The 23,306-nt window shown below is 40.0% G+C and overlaps 1 protein-coding gene across 5 annotated transcripts in view; it reads left to right on the top strand.

Moving 5' to 3' along the window:
• The window catches only part of CSMD1 (CUB and Sushi multiple domains 1), a 920,428-nt gene that overhangs the window by 659,815 nt on the left and 237,307 nt on the right, over nt 1-23,306 (top strand). For all 5 annotated transcript variants that reach the window (XM_083431289.1, XM_083431288.1, XM_083431290.1 and 2 more), the window contains 2 exons: nt 12,524-12,627; nt 13,923-14,035. In XM_083431289.1, the coding sequence (XP_083287415.1) occupies nt 12,524-12,627; nt 13,923-14,035 (217 nt within the window). The remainder of the gene's footprint in view (nt 1-12,523; nt 12,628-13,922; nt 14,036-23,306) is intronic.

Here is a 23,306-nt window from a genome sequence, read left to right as displayed (position 1 = left end):
TCTGTTGATATTTATTGTGTGTGCATCGACTTTTTAACCATATAAATTTCTTATTGTATTAAGGAAGCATTCTCTTTGCACCAAATAAAAGCAAAACAAATGAGGATATATGCTGGCGTTCATGCACTTTCAAGAATTTATTTTGCTGTTTCAATTTTATATTGCTTCATGGAGGCAAGTGGGTTGTTGAAATCCTAGTTCGGAGACTCCATACTCCCAAAATAGATCACTGATTTAAATCACTAGGGAAAATGTACTTGAATACAAGATACTTTTTAAGCTACATCAAGCAGGACTTGAAAATAGTGGAAAGAATAGCTTGGTAAAATGTATAAAAGTAAGAAAGCATCTTATCTTACTTTAGATCCAACTTTCCCCACGTACAAACATTTAACACTCCTATTTAAGATTCCGTCTAAGTTTGACTGTTCCTGAAGCAACATTAGTGTTCTTCTCTCTTACAGCATTCAGCTACAAGACCTTGTCTTGGATGAGGTCAGTGCTTACAACATAATAGTAGGAGGCAAGGAATTAGGATTGGAAATTCTGTGGGCAGTGGTGGAGCTGCAACAATGGCAGGTAGTAAAGGCCAGGCCCATATATGTGTCAGTTTGGTACAAATATGAAGACAGAAGTGCCTGGCGTGCTCTGGTCCATGGGGTCACGAAGAGTCGGACACGACTAAACGACTAAACAACAACAAGTACTCCCAAAGGTACTCCCAAATTTCAGTTTTCAGGCCATTTAGTTCATTATTTATTCATTGATTAATAGATATTTCATATGGGCATAAGAAAAGCCCTGCAGTATCAGGCCAAAGTGCCACCTAACTCAGAATTCTCTCTTCACAGTTGCCAGCCAGGTGCTTATGGGACACAATTATCAATTTCTCTCTGTTTCTACAACATTTATATATATCTCCCATGCATTGTATTCATCATCCTGAAGTATTTGCTGTGTATTTCCTCTCAGCCTACTTTTTGCTGGTTCAACTTCCTCTTTTAATCTCATCTCAGAAGGCAGGCTCTCTATTCATCTGAGCTATATCTGTCTCTGCTTTCATTACTGCTTCAGTCAATCATTCTTGAGAAAGTTTGAGCATCTTAGACCCCATCTGCACTATATATGTAAAGCAGTATCATACCATTTGAAACAGGCCTCTATTTCCCCCCACCCCTGAGTTGTGGTTTTTAGAGTGGTTTAAATGTCAATACCCCAAATTTCTCACATACTTTAATGGTCTCATGTTCAATTCCCCACACTGAAACTAATTCTCTTAACATGTCTTTAAGAGCTGAGCTTTTATCTCCCCCCCCCCCCCAATCATAGCAGCCAACTCCTAGGGTCTGAGGTCCCTTCAGCCTCCCCAGTAAAATATTTGAGAGCCCCCCCCCCCCATGGATAGGCAGTGCCATTCAAATGTGGGGGTGTACCACGTCTTGTGATCTGTTATGCAGGGCAAGGCTTACCTGGGTCCCCCAATATTTTATTCAAATTGGCACCCCTGTCCCAGATACATTGCACCTTATCCTCTCATTCTTTATTTTTTGTTTGTTAACACATCCCTCATTCCTTTGTGTTGATGGTGTACATACACACACACATTTGGGTAAATATACACAGTGAACAGACAAACTTATTGCTGCAGGAATTGAATTTATATTCCTTCTGTATTCACTTTCTGCTTTCCTGCAATTTACTGAAAACCTCTGTAAAAAAAAATATTTTTAAAAAGTACCCCCCCCATTAGAGGGCTATTTCTTTTCAAATTATACTTCTTTATGTCCTATTGTCACTAAAATGGTTCTGGTTCATCATGGGAGACTTGTTATATTAATCTTATACATGCTTCCTCAGAAGTACCTCATTGAATTCAATGGGGCATAATCCCATGTAAATGAGTATAGGATGATATCCAAAAATGACATTATGAACTGTTACACCCCCTGCCCCCCACCCCATACTATGAGAATATTTTTTGACACCATATTTGTGTTCATGTTACTGTAATGCCTATTTAATGCTATAAACATAACTATGGCTAAAAAGTGGCATCATTGTTTATGCATATACTTCTCAGTCAAAGCTATGTTTTCATTTGCATAGCTCCCTACAATAATGCCATAATCCTGGAATACATTGCCCCCCCAACCCCAACCCCCCTAAGACTGTAAAAAACTAGATAGCTGGAGAAATTTTCTGTTATTTAGCTTTGCAACCTACTATATTCAATCTTCTCTTTTGCCTCCTACTCTTTTTTAAAAATAACATATTTCATTCTTTTCCCTGTTTCATACACCCTAGCCTTCTCAAAATTTCAAAGAATGTTTCCTTAATGCTGTTCCAAGCTAACAAAGCATATTGTGTTACGGCATCTGGTTTTTGAAGCCCTATTTCTATGCTCAAACAAACTAATACAATAAATATGCTTTGCGCAGAGCTTATTGTTTCTCCTTTCCTAGTTTTCTCTGTGTACTTTTAGCATTGTAAAACATCACATTGTCTTTTAATGTGAATACATACAACCTACACCACTTTGAAGGAATGAAATATGCAGCTATAACCCAGTTGCCCTCTTGCAAAGGCATTTTCCTTTCTTTTCTGTAATTACATATATTTGCATATTTGTAAATATTTGTGAGAATGTTGTTTTGACAGTGAGCTGAGCGTATGCTTGTCATTACCACCTACTATTCTATTAACCCCCTTATCGTTAACATAGACATGCTGTCTTTCATTGCCATTTTTCAACTGTCCTCCCTCTCAATAACACAAACACTACACTTCTGAGGGAAAATGGCTCCTTGAACTAAAATAAATGCTAATAGAATTATGTTCAAGTCATTCTACATAGAATAGTAGCCTTAATTTTTAAAATAGTCATTTCTAAAATCTACCCCTTGATGTCACCAATGTGTGCCGAACTTCACATTATTGATGTTGCTTTATTGTTTGTAAATTACATTCTTAAACAAAACTACATAATTTTCTAGAAGTCAATAATTATAAATCACAAAACCCTGCTTTAAAAGTAAGTCACATAATACTGCAGGGGGAAAACTGCAGCCACTCCGTTCCACCATTCTCTTTACATTTTAATGCAGAACATCTTCATTGCATATTCATTGCAGGTGATGTCTAAGTGAGCTGACAGGAACTCTACTGTTTACCAGTGCAGGCTGACTAGAGTTTGAATTAGCCTATGAGGTGTCCCAATGTACCGTTAGACGGTCAGATACTGCCTATATTACACAAAACACGACACAATTTTGAGAACAATAAACTGGGTTGTACATTCTCCATCAGAAATTATTTGCATCAGTGAAGGTCAAGAAAAGTGGGGTAAAGCAGGTACCAAAACAGGGTAAGAGAAGAAAAAACCAGCATCTTTAAAATCAATTGTTTTTAAGGCTCATGGTTCTATTTTAAGGTGGATTTTAAGGTTCCTTCAGATATTAACATTCAGGCACACAATCCACTTCTGGGTGCAGCCCTCCCATGTTACATTGATAAAATACAGTGGTGCCTCGCAAGACGAAAAGAATCCGTTCCGTGAGTCTCTTCGTCTTGCGGTTTTTTCGTCTTGCGAAGCAAGCCCATTAGCGGATTAGCGCTATTAGCGGTTTAGCGGCTATTAGCGGCTATTAAAGGCTTAAGGGATTAGCGGATTAGCTGCTAAAAGGCTATTAGCAGCTTAGTGCCTTAGAAAAAGGGGGTGAGAAGCGGAAAAAAAACCCCAGGAATCGCAAGACATTTTCATCTTGCGAAGCAAGCCCATAGAGAAATTCATCCTGCGAAGCACCTCCAAAACGGAAAACCCTTTCGTCTAGCGGGTTTTCCGTCTTGCGAGGCATTCGTCTTGCAGGGCACCACTGTAGTATGAAAGGAATCCATATTGCCCTTGTTTTCTGGAATAGTGGTGAGGATGTAGGAGTTATGGTCTGACGTTACTACTGAGCTGGGGGAACTTGTTTTATGTGAAGTGCCATGCACTGAGGGTAATGCCACATTTGCTGGTGAACTGACTTTAATTTCCATGTTACGTTGGATGAATGAAGGATACCTTCATTATAGACTTGGAGCGTTTCCTATGAAATCATGGCTTTCCTAACTAGAGCTGATTTAAAGGGGACTATTTTATGATTGAAAGCACTGGACTCTTTGTTAGATTTATTAACTTTTTCTTTCTCCCAATGTTGAAATCAGGTAGAGCTGAGATGGGATGATAATAAGCAAACTATCCCATTTAGTTGATTGCTTTGTGTTTTATGTAAATTATTACACTTTGATGCTATAAATTATTATAAATATAAGGCTTGAATTAATCATTACTTTAATACAGCTAAGTATAAGTGCGTCCTTTTAGGCTTATCGCAAGCGAATTTAGAATGTCACATTTTATTTGAATTCTTATGAAAATTCATATGAATTCATATGAAAATTAGAACATTGAAAATACACTGAAAATAAAGAGCAATGAATAGGCTATTGTTCCTTAGCAAATAAAAAAAGCCAAGAACAAATTGGTTTGGCAAAAAACACCTGCAAAAATGAAACTACTTCTGATCAGGGACCATTTTACATAGACAAATTCCTAATTCTAACCCTAGTTGTAACCCAAGCAAATAAATGTCTAACCCTCTTCTCCAATTATTTACAAAGTGCAAATGCTGTATAAATTATTTTGTGCAGTGATACTCAAAATACATTATTGATTCCCCAGTTAATACATTTTGGGGATTGGTATTTCTTATTGGTATTAATAGTGCAGAGCACTGTGGCCAGATTGGATACACACGAATTACACATGTACTGAGAGAACTGCATTGGCTGCCAATTAGCTGTCAGACTGTTCAAGGTCTTTTCATTGACGTATGACACTCGGAACCAGGTTACCTGAAGATTGACTTCTCGTATACAGGAGTGTTTGACCACCAGGTTATCAGGAAAATACACCCATTTTCCATGGTTGTCTCTGCTGTCTGGAGCACTTTTTCTTCTGTGATTTGTGTGGTCCTGTTAGTTATTCTTTAAGCTTCTCCTGGTAACAAACTTTTTTGCCCAGGCCTTTCCTTCAATGCTTCTTTAATTTTATCTCAGTATCTTTGTACTTCTGCTGTAGCATTTTACTGTTCGGGTTTTTCTTACATAGCTAATATTTTACATAGCTAATATACTCGTGTTTAATTATTTCATATCATGTTTTTATGTTATTTTTTAATTTATGTTATACCCCACATTAATAACAGTCCAGAAGCAAACAAACAAGACAGTAGATGGTGATAAATAAACTGTCTGCCATCTAATATAACATACAATATTCTATACAATATTGAGAAGGCAGAGGGCTTTCTCAGTAGTGTCACCCTCCCTGTGGAACGCCCTCCCTTCAGATGCCAATGAAATAAACAACTATCTGGCTTTTAGAAGACATCTGAAGGCAGCCCTGTTTAGGGATGTTTTTAAGGGCTGATGTTTTTATTATGTTTATAGATATGTTGTAAGCTGCCCGCAGTGGCCAGATGGGCAGAGTAAAAATAATAAAATTCTTCTTAACTCAAGAAATCTGTTCCACTGTGTTAGCCGTAGGAAAATATTGCTGCTGCCATAATTAAAATGAAATCACTGGATTATAATATTTTCATCTAATAGTGAGCTCAGGTGGCTATGTCTATGAACCTGGAAGCAGAACAGGACTGTCCTAAAGCCAAGATAGTGAGTTTCTCTAACAGGGAGAAGTCCCTATTTAAATACTGTCTTTAGGAACCTTATAACTTACTCTGTCGATGGCAGCTGAGCTTAGTGTGGGTGTAGTTTGTTAAGGGTGCTGGAAATGGTAGCTCTGTGATAGAGAATTTTTAATTCTTGGGATTCTTCTTTTTTTCTTTCTTTTTTTTTGGGAGGAGGAGGCGTGCAAGCAAACCAGATCACAGAGTGCAACAAGTGGAGTGGAAGTCCACTGTTGAAAGGTGCTTTTCAGGCAAATAGCTTTGTATATTCAGTTGCAGAAGTATAATGACTTGAATAAAGCATTGTGGCCTGATGGAGCTTATAAAACTACAAATCGGGTGCGTCCCTTCAAGAGGGCACATGTTGCGGTGAGACCGGGCTACCAAACCCTGTGTTGTGGGTTGGTTTGATTGATTAGCCACAACACCCAAATTGGTATGTCCCTTGATGCTGGGTTTACTCAGGCCAATGGGATGCATGCTAAATGGATCAAGGGACCTATATATACCTATGCATGTGACCCAGAGCTTCCTCTGTTAGTGCGTGCATTGGAACACCCGCCCACCTGTCCCTATATTTAGGGCTGTACGCTTGTCCTTGCTATGTTGTTGTGTGTCATCTGTCGTTGGCACAGGGGCACAGCAGGAATTTCCCCCACTTGGCTGATTGGCTGGTGCCATTTGGGTTTCGCCTGCCGCGTAGCAAATCATCACAATTTGTAAGGTTGCGGATAGGCTCTGGTTCAGGTGATAGGGATGGGAGAACGAACTCGCCATCCCTATGTGAAGGGTATTCCATTAAAGGAATCCAGTGACTCGATGGTTTGGTCAACCCCTGAGAGGGGGTTGTGCCCGTGCTTGAGTCCAGGGGGGCATTTGGGTGGCGGAGATAGCCTGTTCCCGACTTTCCGCTTATCCAGGTGTTCACCCTAGGCTGACCTATGTTGGTGCCCTGGGTCAGTGCTACCTTCAACGGTGCAGGGACATGTTGAACGAGAGCCTATGCAACCATTCACTTGCTGTAATCAGTAAAGTTGTGGCCTAAATTCTGCAAAACCAAACCAAAATTTGAGTCTTGTCTGAATTTATTTAAGGGAGAGGTTTAAAGGTCTAAACAAGCAAAGCAAACTTCCTGTAGTGTTCATCTACTGCCAACTCTTAAGGCCAATCATTGCAGAGATTATATCTGATGGAGAGAAGATATAGCCAAGAATAAGATGTGTCTGTGTCTGTGTCTTTGTCTGTGTGTGATTAACCAAATGGCCTGTGGGAGTGAGCAGCATTTGGTCTCCCCCCCCCCCCCTTTTTTAAACAACAGCTTAAATGAATGGTAAAGAAAGAACCTATAATTCTCTTGAAAGAAACTACACCTACAGATCCATCATGTTTTGTGGGACTGGCATTATTGAAAATGTTTTGTCTTAATGCAATGCATATTTTGTGTATTGTGTAGTGCACTCTTGTCTGCTCTGTGCTGGTAATACTGCACTTCCAGGAAGAAAAACCTTTTTTATATATTTAATATGTGGTATTTAAAGATATGCAGAATTGAACCTGTAATGACACAATCGCTGCATTCAGCTGAAAATTTATTTTTACAGGGGGTAGAGAGCAATGGAGCTTTAAAGCTATGAAGTCACAAAAAGAACTTATTAAATTATCAGTTGTGGTTTTTTATGATAAAGTAGTGTTAACGTTGACACCAGAGTCAACGCGCAATGTACATTTTCTGCAAATTCTATTGAACGTTACCGTCAGATCTGTTGGAAGGCTTAATTTCCATTAGTTTCCTTCTGACCTCCTGACATTTGAGTGTAATTCAAATTATTTTAATGGCTTATGCTGTTTGTAATACACATTTTACATTTGAAATGTCTTTAGATGCAACTTTCCGAGCTACTGCAATACCTGTAAGAATGTACTCTGTTAGCAAATCTCAGCATGCTAATTAGTATAATTTGTTAAAAAACAACTTCTGACTTGGATACTAACCACTTTGGGTGGAGTACAGCTCATAGAAAAGAGATTCATCACCACCCTCTTCCTTCAGCAGCCTCTTGCACCACTCATATACCGTAGCCATTCCATTGGATTCAAGTCACTGTTACTAATTAGCACATTATGAAATTTCTAAGACACAGCTTTGTCACAGAATCTTATGATGATGCCTGTCTTATAGTATGAAGTCATTATATTACGCTTCAGAATTTGCATGTGTTTCTCAGTCCAGTGATAATTATTTTTAGGACAAATGTAAAATGTCATATGGTAGAATCTGTTTCAATTTTTTTTATTATTATTATTTTTAATGTCAGGTTTAGAATGAGTAGGGCCCTAGACCTTTGGGGGAGACTTTGCACTAGTTGTAAAATTTATTGTTGGAATGAACATGTAAATTGTGAGTAAATATCAGTTAGGTCACTTAATATCAGAAATGACTGATCATCTTTGATGATCAAAGTTCAATGGGAGGAATAGCATTTCAATACAAAAAAGAAATACTATCAGTGATTTAAATGTTATTGCTGAATTATGCATATCAGCTCCACAAACACTTTTTAATCCAGTCCAAATAACTTTATTGTACTAGCCAGTGGCCATGACAAATCTGAATCAAAAATAAATACAAGCAAAAGGGGTGCCGTGCCACAAATAATAGTCTCTGTTGGGATCTCTGTGTCTTCCTTACAATTCACTGCTATAATGTCCAGGGTCGTCTTTCTGACCTTTTTGGCCACCAAAACAAAACTTCTCATTTCCTTTCTCATAGATGATAGATTGAAATCTGTCCCATTACAGCTAAACGCATTCAATATTCAGCATACTTACTCAAGACAGGCAGTATTCAACATACTTACTCAATCGGCTGTTTTGGGGAGACCACACCAACCTGTCCTATCCCTGGCACAAGGGCTTTGCAATTCTCTCTGCTTTTTTCCTTTACACCTCCAACAAAGTGTGCAAAGGAGAGTGGGGAAGGGTCAGAAAGGGTTTCCAAAGGCTTCCCATGCTGCTGCTTTCCATCCCTGGGGCTGCAAGTAGAATAGGGAAGTCTGAGTAAAAAGGGGGGGGGAGAGTCTCCCCTTTGTTCCATTTTCTTGCTGTTGTTGCTGCAGACTCTTTCTCAGGGTTCTTTCAGTGACACTGGGCGCTTGGAAATCCAGCAAGGGAGGTTGACAGCTGGCCAGGACCTGTAACATCATGTGATCGGCAGGTGGGTTGCCCCACCTACCTGCCCCATTTGGCCAATAAGGCCATTCCTGGTAAGAATCTGACCCATGAAGCCAAAAACATTCCATGCCTCTGGGAGTTTTGACTGTGAAGTGGACCTTCCTCTCCCTCTCTCCTCCCTGTTCTGAAGTTTTCTCCAACTCTCTGAAGGTTATTTTCGAAGGGCACAGGTTGTACACGTGGAGAGGTGGTGATGGTGGTGGTGGTGGGAAGAGCTTGGTGCAAGAAGTGGAAATCTTAGTGCTGACAATGTGATGGCATTGGATGCTACCTTCGAATGTAAAGATCTTTACACCAGTGTGGTGTAGTGGTTAAGAGCGGTGGACTCATAATCTGGTGAACTGGGTTTGATTCCCCGCTCCTCCACATGCAGCTGCTGGGTGACCTTGGGCTAGTCATACTTCTCTGAAGTCTCTCAGCCCCACTCACCTCACAGAGTGTTTGTTGTGGGGGAGGAAGGGAAAGGAGACTGTTAGCCGCTTCGAGACTCCTTCGGGTAGTGATAAAGCAGGATATCAAATCCAAACTCTTCTTTTTCTCCTTCTATTGAGAGGGAATAGCTGGATTTTCATATCTCTAGCTACTTTTTATGTTTCTTTTTTAACCATGGTTACATAAAAAGTATTTTTCATGTTAATCATTGCCCTCACCTAAGGACTTGAAAGGGTATAAAATGTATTTTTAAACCTTTGTAGTATTGCCTTTAAAGTTGTTTTCCACTGAAACAATTAAGTGTGAGTGTAACAGGTTTACAAAGACAAAGGATAAAACGTCCACACGTAATAGATCAGTGAACTCTGGCATACGGTCAAAACAAATTTGTATGTGATTTGATTTTATAATGACTTCTTTTCTTTCATGCCAACTAACTATTACACAAATAGCATATTTTGGATCCCATTAAAATTATTTCTAGTTTTTTTTTAATCTTCTTCAATACAACTGTAAATATTCACCCGTGCACAGTTACTGTGGTTCTGGATTATATTATTGTTATGAAAGCACATCACATCAGTCATTTTGAAACATATGTCTGCTCAGCAAAGGCAGCAACGAACTGAAAAAATGGTATTTTGTTTGGGTTTTTAAAATGGCTTCGCTCTGCAGAGAGGGGGAGAAAACTAGAGTTATCACCCCACCACCACCCATGAAAAATGCACACATATGATATTCAGCTCACAAATGATCACACAATTTAAGAGTTTAAGAGTTTCTTGAACTATATATAAGCAGTTTAGGGATTCATTGACATCCTGCTCTTATGAGAGCCTGAAAATAGCCACTGCTACACCCATTGTTGTTGACCCGTTGAAAGTAGTTTAATTTCAATAAGGGATGTAGAAAGTTAGCAAGGTCTGTTCTGACCCATATTTGTTGCAACCAGCATTGTTTCTTTCTTTTTGCTGAAGTTTGGCTTCAAAATGTGTGGACAGACGGAAAGCCTTCTGGGAGGAAGTTCCATAGATGGTATGCCACTACCAAGAATATCTTGTTACCAGCCTCCTAGTTTCTCATTTGGATTGGACCACTTGCAGGATTATAATTCCCTGGTCATTTGGACACTGCATCAGGTCCTTCAGGGCTTGATGAGCTTGACAACAAAACTTTGAATTGGTTTAAATACAGTGGTGCCCCGCAAGACGAATGCCTCGCAAGATGGAAAACCCGCTAGACGAAAGGGTTTTCCGTTTTGGAGGTGCTTCGCAGGACGAATTTGCTATGGGCTTGCTTCACCCTGGGTGTGTTTTTTTCGCTCCCCACCCCCTTTTTCTAAGGCACTAAGCTGCTAATAGCCTTTTAGCAGCTAATCCGCTAATCCCTTAAGCCTTTAATAGCCGCTAATAGCGCTAATCCGCTAATGGGCTTGCTTCGCTAGACGAAGAGACTCACGGAACGGATTCTTTTCGTCTTGCGAGGCACCACTGTAATGATAAGACATTTACTTCCTTGTGATGCTAATACCTGATCCTGCTGTTCAAACCCTTCTTTTCTTTCACATGAAACTGATATATATACATGTTCTAAGTGCTTTTCAAATGCCTTCACCTGATTTATTAAATTGTATTACATTATAATATAAAATCATTTTGCTTTTAAATGGTAAGTTGTTTTACATATACAATATTCTTTTTTCTGTTCTCATATCATTGTGGTATACTATCTTCTAATCTCTGAACTTATATACAATTGCATGTCCAGAGCTTTATAAAAATGTATACCGCTATGATGTGAGCAGCAGAAAAATATAAAACTACAAATCTTTTAATGATTATATATTTCATTTTATATTTCTGTAGTCTTGCAAACCGTAAAACATTAATTTTCAAAGACTTCCTAGAGACAGATACTTCTCTCTGTGTTTACTTTTATTACTCTATTATTTTTTAAAAGATAGTAATTCTTTTTCTATCAAAAACTTTTATACGCGAGACACTGCTGCACTATTAAATATTCCCAGCTTGGTCAAATGTATACTACACTATAGCATGTTGATTTTTTTTCAGTTTCCAAATTCCAAAATTGAGGGGTGTTAAAAAGTTGTAACATGACTTGGGAATTCATAGGATAGTTCGGTTAAATTAATAAAATGTAGTTTTGCTTGATAAGTAGCTTGTGTGTTAAACTGCAATTTTTTTTAAAAAAAAAAGATTGCCATGTACTTGCAGTTATATTATTTATTAATATAATTTAACTAATACAGTGGTACCTCGGTTTACATACTCTTTAGGCTACAGAAACCCAGCTAACCCAGAAACTTCCGCTAACCCAGAAATATTACCTTGGGTTAAGAACTTTGCTTCAGGATGAAAACAGAAATTGTGCAGTGGTGGCGCAGCGGCCTTAAGTTAAAGTGGTGCTTTAGGTTAAGAACAGTTTTGGGTTAAGAACAGACCTCCAGAACGAATTAAGTTCTTAACACGAGGTACCACTGTAACTGCTGCCTTCCATGTTGTTTTTGCTGCACTAGCAGTACCTAAGTGACCTTTCCATGGTACAAGCCTGGGCAGTGTGTATGGAGCTCCTGGGCTGCCCTCTGGCCTTGCTGATGTGGTCCAAATGAAAGCAGAGCAATATGTTTGACACCAGCTTTGTTGCAAGAGTTGCTGGAAGGAGAAACCGTACAACCACCTCAGATACTCGACTCTGGATTTGTGTAGAGTTTATTCCTTAGCATTTGCCTGCATCCCCAGAGACGCACCCCAGTGTCTCTCAAGACAGACAGATGCCAACAGGACCAACAGAATTTATTAGTATGTGTATTATTTAGCATTACCTGGCATTTTTAGAAGGTGAACTTAAATTTCTTTGGTTTTCCAAAAACTGGTTTATGTGCTTCTTCACCAATCGTAGACTTACCAAGCCAAATGCTGTCCTAGAAAAAAAAATATTATTGGTATGGCATATTTGAATTCATCACACCCAAATCTATATATTTTGAACCGCTCACTGAATTTTTTCCCAAAAATTATCATTTGCCCCCCAAAATAACGATACTACAGTGTAAAGCACAGTTGCAAAAAATGTGATCAGCTGACAGATGTGGTCCTTTCCTATCCTAACAGGTCATAAAGCTTGCCTTTGAAGAATTTGAGCTAGAAAGAGGATACGACACCCTGACAGTAGGAGATGCTGGAAAAGTGGGAGATACCAGAACAGTGTTGTATGTGTAAGTACACAGTAACATTCATTTTTTACTCTTTGCATTACCTTCTCTAAGAAAGGGTCCCCACTTTTACTACTTCGTTTTTAAAATTCATTTTTAGCTTAAATTGTGCAGTTGTTGTTGTTTTAAAGTCTAAAGACTCTTTGGAAAGTACATTCACAGAGCAGGAACTGGGATGGAACAACAACAGGAAGGAAAACAAGTAAAACCACTTAATGCATAAAATAATATATATATATTTAAAAAGCTAACACTGTGCACATACAGATTTTGGAGATGGAGCTAGTGCTTCTTATTCTTAATATTTTTAAAGGCCTGCTGTTAATTTTAGCTAGAAAGTAAGCTTGGGTCCACCCCAAGACCCATAATTTCAGTGGTGTGCCTGTTGAGGAAGAACACTCACTGCCTTTTGTGTTGAGATGTACAGCCTTATTTTAACTATTGCGCTCATCACAAGGACATTGGGACTTCAGTGATAGTTGGAGGGATAGCTCAATTGGTAGAGCATGAGACTCTTAATTTCAGGGTCGTGGGTTTGAGACCCACACTGGGCAATAAATTGAGCATGTTTAAAGAGCACAGGCTACCTCAGTTACCTTCAGGAACAATTACTTCTATGGGGCTTGCATTGGCATTTTGGGCTTATGCTAATAGTAATTTTTCAGGGCAGAGGGAGTGACGTCCCTCTTAGTGGGATTTCTTTTTATTAAAAAAAATGTTTGCAGAAAGTTTAGGAGCTCCTTCCACGATGCAAATGGTGCAACAAAAGAGTGGTGGTATAGGCTGCTAGAAGCATCCATTAAGTGTCACAGATTTCATACGGAAAGTGCACATAATGTTGAAAGCCAGTAGCCTGCGGAGGTATTTAAATAAGGACAATTGCTTTCGCCGCATTCCTCTCTTGAGAGAACAGAATGTTCTGGCTTCCTTAATAAAATCCAGTAATTGCTATCTCTACCCAGATTGTTGCTGACAATCTTGTGTTGTCTACAAGTTGCCTTATTTCACCGTGGACTCCGACACCTGCCATTTGAGTTGACACTTTCGACTCATGCCAGCCTCTGATTTCAACATGCAAACATATCACTCGCTACCTGCCGTGACTTCATAGAGCTCTTATAACTGGCAGGTCCTCCTTTAGCATCTTTGTTCTAGCATGACATTTCACTCCCAAACCTGGAGTTGTCGTGGAGCAATCACTCTGTAACTGGAAGACACAAGTTGAAGAGCATAATGCAGATATGACAAGGCATCACACTTGTGTCTGTGCATGATGCTACTGTTTCTTTTATCTACAGGCTGACTGGCTCTAGTGTCCCTGATCTCATAGTGAGCATGAGCAACCAAATGTGGCTCCATTTGCAGTCGGATGACAGCATTGGCTCACCTGGATTCAAAGCTGTATATCAAGGTAAATTTCTGATACAATGAATAAATGAAGTCATTCTAGACAAGTACGCAACTAGTCTGTGCTAGAAAAGTAAACTAGAACAGGGTGTTACAGCCAGTACTGTTTCAATACACTCCTGCTACACCTCATTCATTTTTCTTTTAAAACCGCTACTACCGTAGATTCCATTACTCCTGAGCAAGCTCAGTTTTCATCGGAATGAAGGCTTTCCCCTTAGGTGTCTTTCTTTCTTTCTTTAACAGTATTTTTATACATCGTTGGGTTCCCCAGGGCATGCTAATACGTACCTTTTGTTTCTCAGGTGCCCCATTTTGGGTACAATGCGGTTGGCACAAATCACCCGACTTTGCTGTTAGGAGTGATCTTTTGTTTGTCCATGGATCATAAAAAAGCACCCTCTGTTCTTACAGGAATGGATCCAGAGATCGATCTGTAGAAAGAGGTAGCTAGAAGCTGACTTTCCTCCTCCATCTTTTCACTGGCAGTCCCCAAGTGCCCCCAAAAGGCTATCTTGAGGGTCATGGGACCCTGCTCAATGAAGTGGGAAATTGCAGGAGATCAGGCATTTTCTCAGAGAGTTAGCCCAGGACTGTAGCAGGAGAGGAAAAAGTTAGCTGATTGGTGGGTTCATTCTGCTTTATTAGTTTCTCTTTTTGATTGGCAAAGACTACCAAATTATTGCTGCCTTTGGGAGCTATATTGCAACAAAAAAGGGATAAAAGAAAACAGACAATTGTGGGATAAGAACAAGTTACAAGATATGCATTGACTGGAAACGAAGCGTTGTGACTTCCCCAAAACCCTTGCAAGTGCAAACAGTATTGAAAATGAGATTGTGTGTGACAACTCTGATAGCATCAATGTGCAATATAAGGGATAGCTAGAGGGGACATCGGTGTAGACTGAGCAGTATGAACCAAAGCTCTGACTCAGTATAACGTAGTTTCCTATGTTCCTAGTCCATTCTCTACTGATTGATTGCGATAGTATTTGGCACCCCTAAATCTTAATTGGATAATGCTGCATCATGCCGCTTCTGGTCAGATTCCTAACATTTCAAGACAGGCCTGCAGAAACTTTGGGACATCTTTTCTATGAGTGAATCATATGCGAGGGCACAAGTGAATGGGGTCGTTTACTGAGTACTATTTCCTTGGTAAGGATTTATGCAGTCGGCTCTTTCCACGTGGTTCCATCATTTAGATGTAGTCCGCAACCTTGAGGGTTCTGTTTATGGAAAAGGGGTTATGTGCTTTTGCAGCTAAATCACAAAAGCACTTATTCCTTATTCTTATTCCCATTGAAAGGCCCATGTGATCAGCCCTCCTCTCTGTGTTTGCATTATTCAAATCCATACCCTCCCTGCTGCAGAGGATATGCTGGTGGAAAACATGTACTGTATAGGTATGTTGATAAGAAACATACGTGCTATATTTTTTTGCTTTAGTTTTCTTTGCATCCTGCAGGATTAATGCTGTACTGTCCAGTTCATTTTCCCAGATTTTAGAAGCAGAAATGTTCATAAAGTGTATGTAGGAAATGGTGTAATATGATATGACCATCTTACTGAGTCCAAGAATCTGCTTGCTAAAAAGGAATGTAGAAATTGTTTATATGGAGCTGTAGCTACCAGGTGTATGGTCTGATAAGACTGCACCTCAACCTTAAGGTAAGCAGAATTTGCCCTTTCAGGAAAAGCAAAGGGATAATCTACATTTCTTTAGAAACAGAAACTCCCATGGGGCATAGTGCTGTAGCTTTGCAAAGTTTGCTAACAAAGCTCCATACTACAAGCACCGTGCTTTAGCAGCAGCTTTCTTGTGTAGTTTAGCTACCTTTGAGCTAATCTTAGTTTTTTGTGATTTTTTTCCACAACAAAATGGCTATCTTTGAAGTGCTCCACATCTGCTGATTGGCTGGCTGGCTTTATGTGGTGACATATTGCAGCAGTTCAGCCCAACTCTGGTGTTGGGGGGCTTCTAAGGTGGGCCTTCCCAAGGAGTTTGTTAAATATTCCTAATTAATATACTGCTCACATTAAAAGTGGCTTTGGTTCTACTGCCTTAGTTTTTAGCCAAGTACTTAAGAACGTGTCAGACAAAACAGGTACAGGATTTATTAGTAAGTAATGAGAGCAATATTTCAATGCCGTTGTGTGTGAGCCTGAAAGGGAAAACGTTTGTGTTGCTCATTAGTGGTGTTTACTTATCTAATTTGGAAAGCAAACCCCTCCAACAGATTAAGAACATTCAAAATATTTCTTACGGTACAGAGCACTAAGGTAGGAATGGAGAAAGCCTGGGAACACATGAGACAAGACAGGCCTTTTTCTAGGCAGAGTAGGGATAGAAGGATCTGTCCATATCAACTCTCTGAGTTTCTTATTTTTCCAGTCTTAAATTTAGTTATTTACATATTTTCAGTAATGTGCAGTTCTGGTGAATTGTGGAAAATTAAAAGGATGGCTAGATGAGCACTGCTTTGAGTGCTGCCCCTACAGCCAGGCAAGCCCATCAGGGCCCACTGATAGAGGAGGGGGCCCACCATGATGCCCAGGTCCCTCTCAGAGCTGAAAGGCTCTGTTCACTACTATTGCATGGATCTTCAAAACATGATGTCTCCCTGAATTTTGTATTCAGGGAGGGATTATTGAAGGATCTGCCTTGGGCTTCCCTGCTTACTCAGACTGAGTCCCTCACATCCCTGTTTATGTGACATGTTATTTGTAAGTTTTTATTGTTCATTGTAGGGACGCAGGTGGCACTGTGGGTTAAACCACAGAGCCTAAGACTTGCCGATCAGAAGGTTGGTGGTTCGAATCCCCGCGACGGGGTGAGCTCCCATTGCTAGGTCCCTGCTCCTGCCAACCTAGCAGTTCAAAAGCACGTACCACTCCAGCAGGAAGGTAAACGGTGTTTCCATGCGCTGCTCTGGTTCGCCAGAAGCGGCTTAGTCATGTTGGCCACACGACCCGGGAGCTGTACGCCGGCTCCCTTGGCCAATAAAGCGAGATGAGCGTTGCAACCCCAGAGTCAGTAATGACTGGACCTAATGTTCAGGGGTCAGTTTCTGCTGATAAAGGCTTGGAATCCAACATCTTTACCTTTACCTATTGTTCATTGTAATATAAGAACTATTACAGTAGATTCAAAAGCTTACCATTGTTAGGTCATAAGCTGCATGAACATGGGAAGGTCAGTGTGGCGTATTGGTTAGAGTGTTGGACGAGGGCCTGGGAGACAAGGATTTGAATCCCCACCTGACTGTGATGTTCACTGGGTGACGTCGGACCAGTCAGACGCTCTCAGCCTAACCTTCCTCACAAGTTTGTTATGGGGATTAAATTAGTGGTGGAGGGGACCATACAAACCACCTTGTGCTCCATAGAGAAAAAGGGTGGGATATAATGGCATATCAATGCCTCAAGAACCGCCTCACCCCATGTGAACGAACTTGGACCCTGCAACCATAACCTGAGGCCTTTCTTTGTGTGCTTCCTACATGAGAACGGGCCTTTTCTGCAATGGCTGCCCTTTTGTGGAATGCTCTCCCCAAGAAGGCTTGCCTGGCGTCTCCGTACCACATCTATAGGCAACCAAGCAAACATATTTCAATGCAATCAGGCCTTTGGCTGATTAAATGATTCATGGCATTTTAAATGTCACTGTGGGAAGGGATTGATTGATTGATTATTTTATGCATTTTGTGTTTTTTATATTGTAAACTACCCTGTGATCTTTAGATGAAGGGCAGCGTATAATTTTTTTTAAAAAAAACACATAGAAATAAATAAATTGAATAAATAAATAAATTTCAAAGTATCTAAGCATTGCATCCAACAAAGTCATTCAGGGAGCCGAACGAACGATGCCTGCTCTACATACACACACTCTGGAACCAATTTTGATAGTTGTGAGGGCAAGCTGTGCATTGGCTTCGTTGGAGTCAGCTCGAAATAAAAAATAAATAAAAGCAATGCATCCGTACACTTCTTTTTCTTTTTCTTTTCACTTGCAAAGAATGACAAAAAAAACAAACCAACACCCTTGCTTCAGGTGCAATGCAAATGCAATGTTGTCCTACAGAGGGAATGAACAAATAATATGCAGTAGAATTTCAGTCACTTCTGTCAATAAAAATCCTCTTGAGCTGTCAAATTCTGAATCCATTGCACCTGTTGATAAAATGTATTCCTACAAATCATGTTTTGTATAATTTGCCATAGCTATTTAAGTAGCAGCGGGGGGTAAATTAAAGTAGATTTCCTTCGTGCTGGGCTGCCGTGTAGCAAAAAAGCAAGCCTATTTTTAGATACATAGTTAAAGAATGCTTCCAAGTAAGATGGCTCGTATTTGCAACATTTGCAGGCAAACTCATGTTTGACAGTGAAATGAGTTTTATTATATTTAGCTTTGTCAATTTCCCAGATTTTAATAAGAACAATCAGAATGCAATTTCATCTAATCTTTCCCAAAATTATGCAAACATTTCTGAATTCTGTTGCTTGAAGTCTTTCAAAAAAAAACAACCCTCAGCCCAGCAGTATCTGATTAACTGTACTGTGATAAAACCATACACTGCTAAATTTGCAGTGAAGGAAGAGTTGGAAAGATGCTTTTAAGACTTATTTAGGAGTTGCTAACGAGAAATATTATATTTTATTTTTAACCTAGTATGTAATTTAAGAAATAATACTACAAATCTAAGATTGTGGTGCCTATTTCAGCCAAGACGTACTCTTATTTTAGCATTCGCTAAACATTTTTGTGATGATTTTTAAAAGTGCTATGATCATTAAACCATTAAGCTATATATATATATAACTTTTACACGGGAAGACACCCGAGGACACCAAAACCTGCATATATATATATATATATACACACACACCGTATTTTTCGCCCCATAGGACGCACTTTTTCCCCTCCAAAAATGAAGGGGAAATGTGTGTGTGTCCTATGGGGCGAATGCAGGCTTTTGCTGAAGCCTGGAGAGCGAGAGACATTGGTGCGCACCGACCCCTCTTGCTCTCCAGGCTTCAGGAAGCTATCCGCAAGCCTTGCAAGCCCTGTGGGAGTTCCCACGGGCTCACAAGGCTTGCGGGCAGCAGCGTGCCGCCCAAAGCACGTGGAGCCCTCAGGAGGACTCCCCGTGCTTCGGGCGAGTGTCCGCAAGCCTTGTGCACCCGACGGGAGGTCCCGCCGAGCGCACGAGGCTTGGGGCGGCAGCCTGCCGCCCGAAGCACGGGGAGCCCTCCGGAGGACTCCCCGTGCTTCGGGCGAGTGTCCGCAAGCTTTGTGCACCTGACGGGAGGTCCCGCCGAGCGCACGAGGCTTGGGGCGGCAGCCTGCCGCCCGAAGCACGGGGAGCCCTCCGGAGGACTCCCCGTGCTTCGGGCGAGTGTCCGCAAGCCTTGCGCACCTGACGGGAGGTCCCGCCGGGTGCGCGAGGCTTGGGGCGGCACCGTGCCGCCCGAAGCCCTCCGGAGGGCTCCCCTTGCTTCTGGCGGGTGTCCACAAGGCTTGGGGCGGCAGCCGCAGCTGGGGGAGGGAATAATTTTTTTTTATTCATTTCCCCCCCCCCAAAAAAAAAACCTATGGGCCGATGCGCCCTATAGGACGAAAAATACGGTAGTCATTTTAGAATTATTTGTTTAGTTTTAGCTTGTAGCTGAATTTCATTATGTCTTTCTCTACCAGGGTTTGCTCTCTGCCCTGGAAATAATTTTGACTGTGTAATAGCTAATGTATAGGCTATGCCTGGACAAATGTTTTTCAATGCAACATAATGTAATAGCAGCATGGTAGTTTCTATACAGTGTTTAGCTGGACTTAAGAAAAGACAGTGACAAAGGGGACAAGGTGTAATAATGCACACTACTTCAAATAATACTATTCTTGATTCTGTGATCATAAAAATATGCATCCAGTGCTATGCAGGAAAGTACTGTGCAATGTATTATGCTAAGCATTTTGCATAAGATGCAGTCTGATTTAAAAAAAAAAATCAACCAGTTTTGTTTGTTTCTTACAGCAATGTAATACATATACTTTGGTTGCTAGCATTGGAAATAATAATTCAGTTAAGAGTAAATACAAATTCATTCATATTTTTAATTTGTTGCTAGGTCAGCTTGCTACCTTTTAAAAAAATGGGATGTATTTATATTTCTTTCAACCTTTTTGGGAATTGTCTTTTTCCTTATCAATATTGCCCTGACTGTGATTGAGTTTTGAGGGTGCAGCAGAACCAGCCAAAGGTGGTCATAGGGATGGCTGTCATTAAACAGGCCGCCAATAGCTAGGATCAGATTCGATCAAATTGACTTGGATGGATCTAAGCACACAACTTGCTCCAACATGGTCTGGTGCCCAGCTGAGCCCCTAAAACCAGTCTCCCTAACCCAGCACCTACCCTTTTGGACTAGATGGACATGCTTCAAGGGAAGTCCTAGTGCCTGAGATGTTGAATTCCACATAGTTGTGACTAGCCAGGTGTTGCCTTCAGAAGATGGAGAGGAAATCAAAACATGTTTGGGGTGAAGGTAATGGCTCCATGGAAGGTCCTAGCCCAGGACTGTTGCCCAGGGTGTTTCCAATTTGGAGGTTGTTAAACCCCCATAGTGTGTCTCTACCCCTGGACTCTGAATCACTGTTTGAAGCCTGAGCTATGATAAGTTTCACATAGTATAAATGAAACCCAATTAACCTGATCCAGAAGTTCTATATTTTTCACACAAGTTCTAGAATTCATATAGCTGTCCCAAAACTATAAGGTGCTTGATGGGGTTTCCCACCTCAGCTCTCAAATTGCACATGCGCTTTAAGTTCCTTGAAGATCTTTGGCTTGCAGCCTTGATGACCTATATTTTTGCTACTGTCTAAAAAAGAATAATGAAAGAATATTAATAATTGTACACATCACTTCAGCCAGGCTACTTGACACCAAAGCAATTTATTTTTATCCTGCTGGACACCAGGTTTAATATTAATGAAAATGCAATTAAAGGATTACCATGGCTCTGTGTAAAGATGTAAGTGGGGTGTCAGTCCAATAGCTCACCACAAAAATAAGGAAACATCTCAAATTATTTTTGTTACATTGGCACCTACTTACTTTCTCCTACACACACACACACACACACAGTGCCTTTCCCCCTAACATTGGTTGAAAATAATTCTAGCAAAATCTTTTGATCTAAGATGCTAAGTTTCCACATTTTTTCTGTTTGTTTATGTATATCATTCAATTAGCTTGAACAATATTGCATTAAATTTCTACAATAACTTTTCTGTATTATAATGGTCCTTTTTTATTAGGAAGAATAAGAAAAAAATTGTTTGCCCTTCAGTCTGAAGCTTTTTGATGTGTGACACCTACATCCTGATGATAAAAATCAAATACGATGCTTCAAATAAGTGATGTGTTCACCTTCCATATTGCCTCCCTGTTTTCATTTTCTAAATCGTGTTACTTTTAGTTGCCCGCCTCTCAAGGAGAGAAGCACCAAATGATTTGACTAAATTAAATGGGTTACTAGCAAGTACATCACTGCCTGGGTATTTTCTTTCAGAATACTTATTTAAGGAAACAAACATATGGCTGCTTAGACAGTGGTAAATTAACATAATTTCTGGAAAATGTATTTATGAAGGAAAGCAGGCTTCTAAAGAAAACAGTTTTTAGTAGTCAATATTTTATGAGTTAGAATACGGAAATAAGAAGCAACAGATTTGCCACGAAAATTCTTCCACCTGTTGCATAGCGTATTCCGAAGACCAGTCCTTTTTTCCACTACTCTTTCATTCCATTAGTGAACTGATTAGACAAAGTAGGAATGTATTATCGACAGTAGGAAAACTTCACACAAAGTAAGCAAAAGCAATAGCTTATTAACCAACAGGCACATATAAACATTTTATCTATGTTCTTGTCTGGTCGTACCAAAGGGACTTGTTTAAAAAGCTTGTAAGTCCAGTTGCATTTACTAATATATCCAATGTACCTAGTTTTGCATGTTTTAGCTAGCACATAGAAGCATGCCTGAAGTTAAACACTGTTTCTATTGCCTTAAATATCCCTCATTTTTAAGGTTGTTAGGCAAGTGTAATGGTGTTTCCTAGAAAGATTGATTTCCTAAAATATCCACTTCTGACATTTTGCGAACCAGGAGCTCATGGAACGTTATAGAGTAAAGATTTCTACATGTGAAGGGTAATGAACTGCAATAAACAGGATGTTTTTGAAATTAGGGCCTGCTGTGTGGGAAAATGATTGAGAAGACTGTGTCATCCTAATGTACTAAATGATGCGTGTGAGTTTGAGAGAGCAGAGATTAGGGACTTCACACTCCAAGACACTGAAACTTGTAGTAGAGGCATTCAGTTTTAGGAAAATGTGGAATTTTAAATCTCTGTATTATACTTTCCTGAATAGATACAAATAAGTTTAGTTTTTTAGTCAATAGCATTTACAGATGTATTGAACAGAAACATCACATTTGCTTCAAAACAGTGTTTTGTTTTTTTAGAATGAAGGCAAATTCTGAATAGATGCAAAAAAGAGTTGCAGTTGAATTCTGGGAAGACTTAATTCATTTATTTATCTTAACTCGGTGATTTTAAGATCTGAATCTGAAAAGGGCTGAGAGGATCTAGAAAGTGATGGCTACACATCTACCATCTGCTAAAGGAATTGTGCTACCAGCTCTCACAATTTTATCTCTTGATCTGTTTGTTCTTTAGAGACTGATATCCATAAGAGCAGGCAGAGTGCTTTCTCTTGATCTGGAGAGCAATTAGAGGGATCTTTTATCTCAGATCTCACTGAAGCATTGAGATTGGAGATAAGGACTTCAGATCTTTCTTGATGTCCTTTCTAAAACATCTCTGGGTCCAAGAGACCTTCCAGTACCTGCCTCCCACTTTCAGTTTTCAGTTAAAGTGCGCATTTGTCAGTTTCATTGTTGCCTCCTCACACTGTGTATAGTCTGGCAGAAATGTCCATCTGAAAAGCTTGAGAGCTTCCCAGAAGCATTTAAGCCACTGTATTTATCCAGCAACATGACCAGCGTAATCTGAGCAAGCCATGCCCCTTGCATGAGAAGGGGTGGAAGCAACAGCAGTGAGTGTCAGTCTGTGCTGGTGGAGGAGGCCATGTGTTTTTTAAGCCCTGGCACTTCACTAACAATATCATTTGCAAAGTTGATTGGGAAAGTTCTAGGATCTAGAAGCCTCTAAGGCATGGGCTGAGCCTTAAATAATCTTGTTTT

This window comes from Podarcis tiliguerta (genome assembly GCF_965153285.1).
Source record: "Podarcis tiliguerta genome assembly, chromosome: 3".
In the NCBI taxonomy this organism is placed as follows: Eukaryota; Metazoa; Chordata; class Lepidosauria; order Squamata; family Lacertidae; genus Podarcis; species Podarcis tiliguerta.
Note: the sequence above shows the minus strand (reverse complement) of the source record. Positions and strands in the feature narration are given on the sequence as shown.